This window comes from Oncorhynchus mykiss, chromosome 5, assembly GCF_057628025.1.
Source record: "Oncorhynchus mykiss isolate SJ-2025 chromosome 5, ASM5762802v1, whole genome shotgun sequence".
NCBI lineage: Eukaryota > Metazoa > Chordata > Actinopteri > Salmoniformes > Salmonidae > Oncorhynchus > Oncorhynchus mykiss.
The window spans coordinates 39583300-39597534 of NC_143026.1; the positions used below are offsets into that span (position 1 = coordinate 39583300).

General features: G+C 41.3%; 1 protein-coding gene across 2 annotated transcripts; it reads left to right on the forward strand.

Moving 5' to 3' along the window:
- The first annotated feature begins 2061 nt into the window (after window positions 1-2061).
- LOC100653455 (leukemia inhibitory factor receptor) lies at window positions 2062-13983 on the forward strand. Of its 2 annotated transcripts, none has more exons than XM_090234800.1 (17): window positions 2062-3138; window positions 3424-3628; window positions 3730-3914; window positions 4035-4188; window positions 4304-4558; window positions 4718-4844; window positions 5027-5163; window positions 5270-5406; window positions 5499-5652; window positions 5808-5869; window positions 7813-8191; window positions 8686-8787; window positions 8885-9058; window positions 9187-9312; window positions 9394-9487; window positions 13205-13271; window positions 13386-13983. In XM_090234800.1, exons 2-17 carry the CDS (start codon window positions 3562-3564, stop codon window positions 13839-13841), a joined length of 2676 nt encoding a protein of 891 aa, XP_090090926.1. In that variant the 5' UTR covers window positions 2062-3138; window positions 3424-3561; the 3' UTR covers window positions 13842-13983. The 2 variants fall into 2 exon arrangements, with proteins under 2 accessions (XP_090090926.1, XP_021458469.3); XM_021602794.3 differs by having other exon boundaries at window positions 3745-3914.
- Window positions 13984-14235: the final 252 nt, after the last annotated feature.

Genomic DNA, 14235 nt, shown 5'->3' on the forward strand with positions numbered 1-14235 from the left:
GCCCCTCTGTCTCAGTATGTGTAGCCCATGTATCTGATGTTTCTTCAACCAAAAGAGTATAACATTTTACCGCCATAGCGTATGATTGATGTCAGCAAGAATGTGGCCTCCCTTCATAATTTGTTTTTGCCAATCAGCGTTGTGCTGAGCTCAACTGTGGGTTGTCCTGGTTCAGCCAAATGTCATTTTCTGAAATAAATGTCTGTTTCTGGTCAGCTTATGTTGATGTCCTGCAGTAGCTAGCTTGCTAAATCAACCTCTTTCCTAAGCCATGGATGGAGATTTGGCCTTAATTCTCTGTACAGGCCTGTGGTGACGTCAATTCTGATCTGAACCATAAATGCATATGTTGTGCCACTGACCTGAGATGATTAAAGTTCCATATGTAACCTAGTAGGCTCACATTAACTAGTTCATTGTAGCCCATGCGAGGAACTTAGGCTACCTCGCTAAAATGCTTGCAACTAGCCTATTACAACAGAAACTTAAAGTGTACTGTATGACAGAGCCATAAACTGTTTTGCAAACATGAGAGAAGGATAGCATTGGCTTTCAACTAGTCTACAAGTAGGGAGAGTCAGTTTTACACAGAAGTCAGTACCATGGACAGTCACATGATATTTAGCAACATTGATGGAACTAAATTGTTATTGGTATCTAAGTTTGTTTTTAATGTATTGTTGATTTGATGCTGTTTAAATGTTTAAGTTGAAATGGTGCTGGAACAGTGGAGGCAGTACTCCTGTTGTCTTTGTGCTGACTTGTGGTAACTCTGGTTCTAAATCAGTAGATGTTAAATGAACTTGCTTGACCTGCTGCAGGTGACCTGTGTATTCTCTATTGATTGGCTCTGTGGTGCTTAGTCAATGGGAGCTCAATGGGCCATCATAAAGTTTTTACACAGTCTGCCAGTCTTGACTAAAGTGCCAGAGGTATGAGGAGAGACATCCTCCTTTATGGAAACAAATACTACCTGATACTTTGGATCCTATTCTTCACCAGTTAGAAGACACACTGCATCAATGCAAAAAAAAAAAAAATTACTAATTACTATCCATGAGTAACCTCAACCTTGTGGGTCTGTGGGTGTTTGATAAAGTGCCAACTCAATTCTACCACTGACTAGTCTCTCATGCCCCTATGAACGGGGACACAGTGCAATAGTTTTTAATCTAAACCAGCCCTTTTTTTACTGGAGTACACTAACCCCTAATTGGGGCTCTTTTCTTGACCCCCAGTAGCAGTTTACCAGATAAGAAGTCAAGAAGATCAAGACGTAGATTGTTGTAAGGGTGTATTGTGGCCTGTGCTGGTCCCATTGTCATATCCATTCTGGATTCTGAGTGGTAAAATCACAGCTGAAAAATGCCTCTGTGTATGTGTATACTGTATGTGGGAATGTCCATCCTACATGTAGTGTTGGTACATGGAATATTCCTCAACTACACATATCATAAATTGCTATTGCGAATATAAGTATTATGTTCAACAACTGACATTTTCAGATATTATTTTGACAAACACACTTTAACACACTTTGGTGCTTACAGTTCATTCTCTATTGTCATAGATTTAGTGGGCACTGTCATCTGTGATCTATGTGATATGACTTTCTTTAAGCGCGTACTGATGAAACTGTCACTTCATATTTTTTTCTTAAAGTCTACAAACGCTCTACATTTATTCACTCTGTGATAGGGTTAGATCTTATATGCTACTTTTATTATTGTCCTGTAAATGGTGTGTAGAATGGGGCATAAAGGAAATTACCTCTACTAGATTATAGTGAGAAAGAAAACAGCATACAATTTTGTCCTGTGTATTAATTTGCCTATAACTAATCAGAATTCCATTATGTTTACATAAAACAGAATACTTCAAAATGAGAAGATCCTGCCATGGAAAGACGACTGGGTGGAAAGTGGAAAGGAGGGGAAATAACAGGACACCTTCAGCTGTGGGGTCTTTGTAATGCAGGTTTGACAGTTATATTTTCAATAATGAAGGGTTAGCTGTTATGTGACAATTAGGTCAAAAACTCAATCTTATTTTTTGGTGTAGTTGGCCAAGGAAGTTGCACAGTTGTCTGGTATGTAATGACATTTAATTCAAAGTAAATGTAAATTCTTTATTTTTATGTAGTTGTGTGAGACAACCATATGTTCAGTTCATGCCTATGATTTCAGAGTTCAACAAAGTCAACAACTGCTTCATGTGTGCCACTGATAAAGAACCTGGATGTGGCCCAAAGACTGACTGGTTTAGTAACATGTAAGACAATTTATGACATAACACAATGGATGGCTAATTTGTCATATTGCATTGATATTTGATATTATTTATAACATGTTACGCTTTGTTTGAAGTCAGTAGGTCACATGACCAAGGAGCTATTGAAATTCGAATTTAAAAGAACGTTGTACTTTGTTTACGCTCCCTACCGAATTAAACTAGGAATACAAAATGCTGCTCACATTTCCACATGTTTATTAGCTTTGGAAAGTGAATTAATGTCCAAATCGGGAATATAAGACCTGTACAATGTTGTGCGCAATTTTTCCAACAGCATGACACGTATTTGGGGTCTGTGGCTCAAGTGGTTTGAAAGCGCGAATATCCAACTTGAAACTGTTTTTACCTCGGTTAAGTAATTTACGTATCGGGTAATCACATAATGTGTTATAGCAATCTGTCAGCCGATGAGAGAGGGGTGTCGCTTTCTCAACCTTTTCTTTAGGTCTAAAAAGCAGTCTGATCCTATGACTTTCATGATAGATAGGATTTCCTGTATTGTATCATGTTTTCACTAAACGATTTAGCAAGAAAAACGTCAGCCTGGAGAAAAATGTCAATGTGCCAAACTTATATTTTTTTCCACATTGCTTTTACAAGAAAGACCTCCCCCTAACAACTCCTCCAGTTCCCAACGCTTTGCCAAGCTGTATCTTTGTAGTACAGCACGTTGGCCAGCCTAAATGAACCACACTTTAATATTTTTTTTCTGAGGATACAAACTCATGGTATAGTGGGTTAGCTGACAACGTTACGAAAACGAAGCGCACTCTTCAATGGGGCAGGACAGTCTGTGAGTTGTGACTCTGGATGGCCAGATAGCTACCAACAACCATGTGGGGAATTGTAAGTGACTCTTTTTAGCTAGTTTCAGCTTGTTCTTGATACCATGTCTTGTTTTGAAGTGTTTTGACTGATTGAATGTCAATTCCATTATTGCTAGCTAGCTAACCAACAACTAAGGATGTATTTGAGAGACAAGTGCTCAGTGTAAAAAAATAAATAATACATAAATAATTAACAAATAAGTGCTGATTGTGCAATTGTAATTATGTTTTCAATAAACATAGGAGACGAAAAGTTTACTTGTTGTCAAGAATCTAAGCCAACCTCGTCTGTTTTGCCCCATAGTTGCACACGCTTTGGTTTTGTTGCTAAACAACCAACCAACCAGTCTATGGGCAAACCCAACAACTATCCCGACCAGAAACTACTGAGGCTGACTATAGACCAACACCTCACCACAGCATATTTTATGGGAGTAACATCATGTTGTTTTTCCTGCTATGGGCTTCACTGTTCCTCTCAAGCCTCCAAGAACAAAATGGTCAAGATGGTAAGTCCAAAACGTTATAATTTTATCAATATTTTTTGACTGATACAGAACTGTACAGTATGTGATGTTGAATTGCATTGTCATCATGCATACTGTAACAGGCTATACCTATGTAGCTCCAGGTGTCCTGCTTTCTGGACCTCAGAATGTGAGTGTGAATTATGACCTAAAAGACCAGAGGATATCTGTAACATGGGAAGATGACCCATCTTCCTCCAGAGTACCGGACAAACTGATTTATGATGTGGAGGTTCTCTTAACAGTCAATATGACTGAAGTACACAGTGTGAGTGTTTGCCAAATCAATTACGCACATTACTACTATGGACCTTATTACCACCGGACACAATTCCAAGGTTACTATATAGAAGTATGAGTGGCTGGTTGTGGGTGTTGATGTCCTCAGGAAGCTGTGGATGTGAGACAAGCCCTCGCCAGCAGGAAATACCACTGGAGTTGGACCTCGGCTTTACCCCTAGAGTGCACCTCCCACTCAGTCAGGCTCCGCTCCCGATACCAGAACTACACCAGTCAATGGAGCCCCCTACTGACCATCACTGGTTGGTGTTTTTATTTCAATTAACGCATAATCACACTCAGGCATATATACACACACACAGTACACACAAACAATGTTGTTCCTTCACATCCGTAACCTTATGTTGTTTTCTGCAGGGAGGGCCTCATCACATCCACAGGTTTTCCCAAAAAGCAGCGTGGTTCAAGTCGATAGCAACTTTACTTTCTGCTGTATTCTTGGGCCAGGGCAGAGACTTGAATACATGAAATACAACAACATTCTAATGAACACCACCCACATCATTGACCAGAGTTATGCCATGGTGGTGCATATGCAGTCTCCCTCTCCACCCAGTTGCATCAATGTCTATTGTAATTCACCTCTGTATGGCACCTGTGTTTACGTGGGATGTAAGTATAAACTTCTTGTAAGCCTCCCTCTTAGCAATCTAAGCAGCTAAACAGCTCTGTAGTTCCTTGCCATACTGTACAGTTTACAGCATCATTTGAATGTAATCATAATGGATATGGGATGTGTTCAAACATGTAGATCCTATAATCCCCCCCCAGACCCCCCTGGGGACAGGAACCTTGTGTGTGAGACCCGGGACCTGGAGTCAGTGGAGTGTCACTGGGACACAGGGAGGGCCACCAACCTGACTAAACAGAGGATGACTCGTTATGACCTGAATGGAAGGTAAGGTACTATAACAAAAAGGAAAAGCCACACACTCTAGTAGCTCCAATGCAATAATTCATTCACCAACGGTTCAACAGCAAGCTGTCTATCAGGCTAGAGTACTACCCAGGCCATGACATTGTTAGTATTATTGTGTAATAATCACTGGAGGTGACATTCTCTGTCCATGTATTCTTCAGAGCTTGTCCAAACAGAACAGTCTCAAACTGCTACCAAACAGTACGAGTGGATCAGGGGGAGAGGAATTGGACATTGACTGCCAGAAACCCGCTCGGCACACTGGAGCTCAGAGACACAGCAGACCTGAAGAAAAGAGGTACAGTAGTGCGATAGCAGCTCCTCACACACTGCATATGAATCTATTCCTTACTCTTAGTATATTGATTTACAAGGCCATTGAATGTTGAGGTTCTACCTTCCAGTGCGTTTACTAGCTCCCATGGAAGTGGTGGCTTCAGGTGTGAATGCCAGTGTTCAGTGGCAGTGGGAAAGACCGCAGTACCATATACTATTAATGGTTTGCCAAGTACAGCTGAACCATAGTGGGCACATAGACGTGGTAAGTTACAGTAGGACACCTACAATACAATGGACAATAGAGTATTTAACTAGGCAATACTAATGCTAAGCCCATTTACACTCTATTCACAGAGGAACTTTTCTGGCATAGGTCTTAGGTCAGTAGTTTTACATGGCCTAGCACCTGCCCAGACATACACAGTGCAGGTGTGTTGTGGATTGAAACAGCACTTCTGGAAATGGGGCGACTGGAGTGAAGGTAGCACCTTCAAAACCGAAGAGGACAGTGAGTATCCAATCCATATGCAGCTACATGGACACACGTTTTTAAATACGGGTAAAAAGGAAGACAGTTCAAACACACACCGTATGTGTAGATTGTATTTGATTACATAAAGTTCACAATTGTTATGTCATCATGTGTCTTCTTTTTGTCCCCAGTTCCTGAAATGTTAGATGTATGGATGCAGATTGAAGGGAACCAAACCATGATACTATGGAAAGTAAGTTTTGAAGATTGTGTACACTATATAGTATACATTATGTGCTATTGGTCATACTACATTATAAACTGGGTGGTTTATGGCCTGAATGCTGACTGGCTGACATCCACGGGTATAACAAAACATTTAATTTTTTACGTTCTTTATCAGTTTATAATAGCAATAAGGCACCTTGGGATTTGTGGTATATGGCCAATATACCACAGCTAAAGGCTGTATCCAGACATTCCGCTTTGCATTGTGCCTAAGAACAGCCCTTAGTCGTGGTATATTGGCCATATACCACACCCCCTCGGGCCTTATTGCTTAAGTATAGCACATTAGGGGACTGGGCTGATAATCAAGACGTTAATAGATACAGTGGGCTCAAATTACTGGCACCCCTGACTGGCAATGCACAAACAATGCTTAAACAAATATAAACAATATAATTATAGTGAAACTCAAAATACCAACATGTGAGAAATACTGTACTTTATTAATGTTTCAATGGAACCATGTCCTCCAAATCAAGGTTTCATAATTAATGGCACCCTTAAAGATTATTGTAAATAACATCTACCAAAATTAAACCACTAATTAAATTCCACTTATTTAAGTTTATCTACGTTTTAAGGAACTATATTGAGCCATTACATCACTTCCTGTTTCATTAGGGTATAAAAAAGAGGTAACATACATGCAATATAACGCTGTCATCCAACAACATGAAGAAAACAAAAGAACTAGCAGTTCAAAAGATGGTTGACCTTCATAAATCTGGTAATGGCTACAAGAAGATCCACAAACGATTGAATATACCACTGAGCACTGTCAGGGCAATTATTAACAAATTAAAAAGATATGGAACAGTTGAAAACCTCACGGGTAGAGGACGAAATGCATTTTGCCCCCCAGGATAGGGAGGAGGATAGTGATCGAAGCAACAAAATCCCCAAGAATCACTGTGAAAGAATTGCAGGCCTTGGTGGCGTCTTGGGGTCACCAGGTTTCAAAAAGCACCATCAGACGCCACCTCACAGGCTCTTTGGAAGGGTTGCCAGAAGAAAGCCCTTTCTGACCCCAAGACACAGACGCAACCGCTTGGAGTTTGCCAAACGTCATTTATATTATGACTGGAAGAAGGTGCTCTGGTCAGATGAGACCAAAATTGAAAGTTTTGGTCATATACAGCATCAGCATGTTTGACGTCGAAACAGAGATGCTTACAAGGAGAGGCACCTCATACCCACGGTGAAATATGGAGGGGGGTCAGTGATGTTTTGTGGCTGTTTTAATTCCAGAGGTCCAGGGGCACTGGTTAAGATTGATGGCATAATGAATTCTACTAAGTATCAGGCAATTTTGGCTGACAATCTGGTTGCCTCTGCCAGAAGGCTGGGACTTGGCCATAAGTGGATTTTCCAACAAGACAATGACCCGAAACATACCTCAAGATCCACACAGAAATGTTTCTGTGACAACAAAATCAGTCACCGGACCTCAATCCAATCGAAAACCTGTGGGCTGAGTGGAAGAGGGCAGTTGATAAGCGCAAACCCAATAATGTGAAGGATTTTGAAAGGATCTGCATAGAGGAATGGTCCGAAATCCCTCCAAATGTGTTCCTTACTTGTCAAACATTACAGGAAAAGACTCCATGCTGTTATCCTTGCCAGAGGTGGTTGCACTAAGTACTAAATGAGGAGTGCCAATAATTATGAAACCTTGATTTTGGTTAAATTTATTTTGTATTAAATAATTGTATGATTTTGGTTGGTTCCATTGAAACATTAATAAAGTACAATATTTCTCACATGTTGTTATTTTGAGTTTCTCTATAATTATATTGTTTATATTTTTTTAAGTATTGTTTGTGCATTGCCAGTCAGGGGTGCCAGTAATTTTGGAGCCCACTATGAATGATATCAAATAGATTATGATATTCATCCCTTTCTCTTTAGCCCCTTACAGTGAATCAGAGTCATGGGCAGATCAAGGACTATGAGGTGACCTGGGGAAGGCAGGAGACAATTCTCCATCCACCTCAGAATGACTTTCTCATCAGTGATCGATCCACTGATGAGGGGCATAGGGTCACAGTTACAGCCAAAAACTCTGCTGGCAGCTCCCTTCCCTCGATCATCATTATTCCTAGACTTCCTCACAGAAGTAAAAGCTCCATGAAAATTGTTGGCAGTGATGGTGGGTTTAACCTATCCTGGTCCGCTAGCCCCAATTCTAGCTGTGGCTACGTGGTGGACTGGTGTCCCACACATAAAAAATGCAGAGTGGAGTGGGTGAAGGTACCAGCTGGTATAACCAGGGCCAGAATCCAATCAGGTAAGATGCCATCTCAGTAAGGGGATGTTGAAATGAGATCTAGGTTCAAACACATGTATTAGATTTTTTTGTTATTTAAATACTTATTTCCTGTGTAGTTGAGTATTTTAAAATAATGTCTCCCCGAAACCGCTACTTCTATTGGCAGTATTTGAAAGTATTTTGAAATTATGTTCATTAAATTGCCTACTATTTGAAAGTGTTTTCAAGTCATTATTTTAAATACTATTTTCTAATACCTGGGTTAAATGCATGGGAGTTTTTTTTTTTTTTGTCAGTATATTTGTGTATTTCCAGAAACCTTCCAATATTCAACTACTTGTCTTTTATAATAAAAAATATGTGAATAGTATTTGAACCCAGGTCAGGCTTAAATTGCTCAAACGCCATGTCACAAGGTAAATGCTTTTTAATAGTTCTTGTAATACCTTTGGAGTTTGGTTCGTGAAGAATATGTATACCTTCATGCCCTTGTTGCGGTTTCTCACACCCAGCTAGCTTTGAAGAGGGGTTGAGGTACACACTATCCATCTTTGCCTGTACTCAAGGGGCTCCAGAGCTATGGGAGAGAAGGGAGGGCTATGTAAAAGAGTGCCGTAAGTATCCACTCTTCTGACTTATAAATCCAGAAATCTTCATTCTCTTTCCTCTTGGTATAGTATTTGACCATCCATCTCTATCTTTGCTACATAGTTCCAAAAGGACCGATTCAGAGGTTGGCTGCAGAACAGTATGGTTCGGACACGGTTCTGATCTCCTGGACTGCTATTCCCCCGGAGAGTCAGACGGCGTTCATTCATGGTTACATCATATACTACTGTGATACTTCCCATCTTTCCAGCATGAGAATTTTCAATGTCACTACAGGTATGGAACACATGCCCAGAGAAGATTTACAGTATTCGGAGACAAATTGATTAAATGTAATCATATCTTGCTGCTTTCTTTTTTCCCGCCTTTCTTCTTTTTGGATCATTGCCTGCTATGATGGCCAGATGAGCTTGGGGCCAAGAATCTGACAGGCATACCCGTCAGCTCCTACAGATTCATAGTGAAGGCCCTCACATCAGTAGGGGAGGGCGGAGACTCTTCACCAGTCTTCCTCCAGATGAACCCCCAGAGTATGTCCTGACCTATTCAGTTGTGTATTTCTATTGCTGCTGCTTTGTAAAAAGCTGTAACTTTCTGACTTCATTCCACAGCTGATCAGTTGATCACAGTGATTATAATTTCCCTGGGTTCAGCTGCCTGTCTCCTCGCTCTGGTCACCATCTTATGCTACAGAAACTGGAAATGGTAGGAACATGTTTACTGTCATGTCAACCAATCAATCAACCAAATGTATTTTATAAAGTGGGTTGTTCCATGTCATTTCAGAAAGCCAAGACACCCACCATCTCAGATTGTTCGGTAATTGTTTCTGTAGTTAGAAACAGATAAGATTTGCATTTGTGCAACATTATTTTGTTCAAATATAATTACATATCTGAGAAATAAAGCTTAACTGATTGCATGTAAATTGGTCATTTTAATTTATAGGATTCAAAAAATATTTAATAAATATAGAACCTAACATCTGATTTGGACCAAACTTTTTTTTCTAACAATGAATGGTCAAAAGCCACCGATGGACCCTGCACATCCCACACCAATACAATACACCAGCCCATCCCAACCCAACAATGAGTATGCAGTATCAGTTCACTATGTCTGACTAGTTGTATGGAGTTGCAGCTCTGAGTGTTGTTTCTTCATCCTATGTAATATATTCTCAGTGAATTTGGTAATGTTTTTTTTCCCGCTGTTCAGAGAAATTAGTCATGGAAGTTGTTAGGTTTCTGTCCCATCCTGTATTCTGATATTACCGGGTTCTGACTAGTAGAGGGTGCTAGGATGAAGAAACAACACTCAGAGCTGCAGCTCAATACAACTAGTCATACACAGAGAACTGATAATATATACCTGTTGGTTTGGGATTGGTGTGGGGTGTCTGTAGGTGACTTTTGACCGTTCCTTTGGATTCCTCATGTCGATCTCATTGTTAGAAAGACGTTTGGTCTAAATATGATGTTAGGTACTATATTGAATAATATATGAATCCTATCAATTAAAAATTGGCAATTTGTATGCAATCAATTAGCTCAATTTTTCAGAGATCAAATTATATTTTTACAAAACAATGTTGCAGGAATAAATCAAATCAAATTTATTTATATAGCCCTTCGTACATCAGCTGATATCTCAAAGTGCTGTACAGAAACCCAGCCTAAAACCCCAAACAGCAAGCAATGCAGGTGTAGAAGCACGGTGGCTAGGAAAAACTCCCTAGAAAGGCCAAAACCTAGGAAGAAACCTAGAGAGGAACCAGGCTATGTGGGGTGGCCAGTCCTCTTCTGGCTGTGCCGGGTGGAGATTATAACAGAACATGGCCAAGATGTTCAAATGTTCATAAATTACCAGCATGGTCGAATAATAATAAGGCAGAACAGTTGAAACTGGAGCAGCAGCACGGTCAGGTGGACTGGGAACAGCAAGGAGTCATGTCAGGTAGTCCTGGGGCATGGTCCTAGGGCTCAGGTCCTCCGAGAGAGAGAAAGAAAGAGAGAAGGAGAGAATTAGAGAACGCACACTTAGATTCACACAGGACACCGAATAGGACAGGAGAAGTACTCCAGGTATAACAAACTGACCCTAGCCCCCCGACACATAAACTACTGCAGCATAAATACTGGAGGCTGAGACAGGAGGGGTCAGGAGACACTGTGGCCCCATCCGAGGACACCCCGGACAGGGCCAAACAGGAAGGATATAACCCCACCCACTTTGCCAAAGCACAGCCCCCACACCACTAGAGGGATATCTTCAACCACCAACTTACCATCCTGAGACAAGGCTGAGTATAGCCCACAAAGACCTCCGCCACGGCACAACCCGGGGGGGGGGGGGGGGCGCCAACCCAGACAGGATGACCACATCAGTGAATCAACCCACTCAGGTGATGCACCCCCTCCAGGGACGGCATGAGAGAGCCCCAGTAAGCCAGTGACTCAGCCCCTGTAATAGGGTTAGAGGCAGAGAATCCCAGTGGTTCGTTGCTCCAGAGCCTTTCCGTTCACCTTCCCACTCCTGGGCCAGACTACACTCAATCATATGACCCACTGAAGAGATGAGTCTTCAGTAGAGACTTAAAGGTTGAGACCGAGTTTGCGTCTCTGACATGGGTAGGCAGACCGTTCCATAAAAATGGAGCTCTATAGGAGAAAGCCATGCCTCCAGCTGTTTGCTTAGAAATTCTAGGGACAATTAGGAGGCCTGCGTCTTGTGACCGTAGCGTACGTGTAGGTATGTACGGCAGGACCACATCAGAGAGATAGGTAGGAGCAAGCCCATGTAATGCTTTGTAGGTTAGCAGTAAAACCTTGAAATCAGCCCTTGCTTTGACAGGAAGCCAGTGTAGAGAGGCTAGCACTGGAGTAATATTATCACATTTTTTGGTTCTAGTCAGGATTCTAGCAGCCGTATTTAGCACTAACTGAAGTTTATTTAGTGCTTTATCCGGGTAGCCGGAAAGTAGAGCATTGCAGTAGTCTAACCTAGAAGTGACAACAGCATGGATTAATTTTTCTGCATCATTTTTGGACAGAAAGTTTCTGATTTTTGCAATGTTACGTAGATGGAAAAAAGCTGTCCTTGAAATGGTCTTGATATGTTCTTCAAAAGAGAGATCAGGGTCCAGAGTAACGCCGAGGTCCTTCACAGTTTTATTTGAGACGACTGTACAACCATTAAGATTAATTGTCAGATTCAACAGAAGATCTCTTTGTTTCTTGGGACCTAAAACAAGCTTCTCTGTTTTGTCCGAGTTTAAAAGTAGAAAGTTTGCAGCCATCCACTTCCTTATGTCTGAAACACATGCTTCTAGCAAGGGCAATTTTGGGGCTTCACCATGTTTCATTGAAATGTACAGCTGTGTGTAATCCGCATAGCAGTGAAAGTTAACATTATGTTTTCGAATAACATCCCCAAGAGGTAAAATATATAGTGAAAACAATAGTGGTCCTAAAACGGAACCTTGAGGAACACCGAAATGTACAGTTGATTTGTCAAGAGGACAAACCATTCACAGAGACAAACTGATATCTTTCCGACAGATAAGATCTAAACCAGGCCAGAACTTGTCCGTGTAGACCAATTTGGGTTACCAATCTCTCCAAAAGAATATGGTGAGCGATGGTATCAAAAGCAGTACTAAGGTCTAGGAGCACGAGGACAGATGCAGAGCCTCGGTCCGATGCCATTAAAATGTAATTTACCACCTTCACAAGTGCCGTCTCAGTGCTATGATGGGGTCTAAAACCAGACTGAAGCATTTCGTATACATTGTTTGTCTTCAGGAAGGCAGTGAGTTGTTGAATACTAATCTTGTCTATCTCTAACAACAGAAACGATTTCAGAAAAATCTGAGATGTGCTTTTTAAGGTGGAACGACCCAAAGCCCTTTTTACATCAGCAGTTGTCACAACGTTAGTATACAAATACTCAGACTAAAACCCCAAAGAGGAAGCAATGCAGATATTGAAGCACGGTGGCTAGGAAAAACTCCCTAGAAAGAAACCTAGAGAGGAACCAGGCTCAGAGGGGTGGCCAGTCCTCTTCTGGCTGTGCCGGGTGGAGATTGTAAGAGTACATGGCCATTTAGGCAAGATTGTTCTTCAAGATGTTCAAATGTTCATAGATGACCAGAAGGGTAGCCGGAGAGTAGAGCATTTCAGTACAGCCTGGTCTCACAGCAGTCTAATCTTGAAGTGACGAAAACATGGATTAGCTTTTCTGCATAATTTTTGGACAAACAGTTTCAGATTTTTGCAATGTTACAAACTGCTCTTGAAAATATTTATATGTTTGTCATAAAATGCTGTTACAAAGACAGTGCCCATCCCACTGGCTGTTATTTTTTCCAGGACCTGTCCATATTACTATTTTATCAACCATTTATTTTCTTCATGTCAACAGTGTGAAAGAGAACATGTATCCTAAAATTCCAAAGCCAGTATGGAAGGAGGAATGGTTGACACCACTGGTAGGTCCTCGGTCCCACTCCATCTTGTTTTTGCATATAAGCACTCTAGACTAGAAAGCAGTACTTGCTGCAGGTAGAGTATATCCTGATATTAACGTTTTTCTTGTTTTCCAGGAGAGCAATGGCCGCCAAATCCTCTATGTGGATCCATGTCAACCCAGTGAGATTGATATAGTGTGTAACCGAGAGCAGTCTGGAGAAGCTGTACTAGATAACAATGCTGGAAAGGGTGCCTTAACCAACACAAACTCCGATGTCCCAGCTCTGCATGTATACTACAACCAGCTCCTCACCAAGACCACTTCAGGACACTTTACCTTCTCTCCTCACACGATGGCGACCCCATTCTCTCAACTCTCAGGCACAGTAATTCAGAACCCCTCATACAACCTAGAAGTACAGGCTAGTTTAGATATGGGACAGTCTGTGGGATATGAGCCAGATATGAACTCTTTCTCCTGTCCTAACCCTGAACTACACAACACCATGTCTTATGTGCCCTTTGAGACTGATTCCCGGGGTTACAAGTTCCAGTGTCACATAGAAGACAGCTCTCCTCTCCAAGAGTAGAGCTTCTGGGCAGCCGTATTTTCTTCAGCTCCACTCAATTCATATTTTTGTTCCAGCACTAACACAGCTAAGACCACCAATTAAGATTTTGATTGGGCCATGATTGCACTGCTGGAAATAAAAGTGGCTTATCAAACAGAAATAATGAACTGCTGTACCTGTATTTATTTAAATGCACTTCTCTCTGATGACTTGATATGTTGCTTTATGTGAAATATTTAGATGACAGCAGAAATGTTTTGATAGATACAGGATGAGTAATTATGTTACAGTAAGTGTTGCTTCTGTCCTTCTCTTCGCCCAAACCAGGGACCTTCTGCACACATCAACAACAGTCTCCCTCGAAGCACCGTTACCCCTTGCAGAGCAACTACTTCTAGTCTCAGAGCGAGTG

Bases quoted from the DNA above. Each gene is read 5' to 3' on its own strand.
- LOC100653455 (XM_090234800.1), top strand. From the start codon at position 3,562: ATGTTGTTTTTCCTGCTATGGGCTTCACTGTTCCTCTCAAGCCTCCAA. The intron at 4,845-5,026 runs GTAAGGTACTAT...TGTATTCTTCAG, and splicing joins CGTTATGACCTGAATGGAAG to AGCTTGTCCAAACAGAACAG. The intron at 8,192-8,685 runs GTAAGATGCCAT...TCTCACACCCAG, and splicing joins CAGGGCCAGAATCCAATCAG to CTAGCTTTGAAGAGGGGTTG.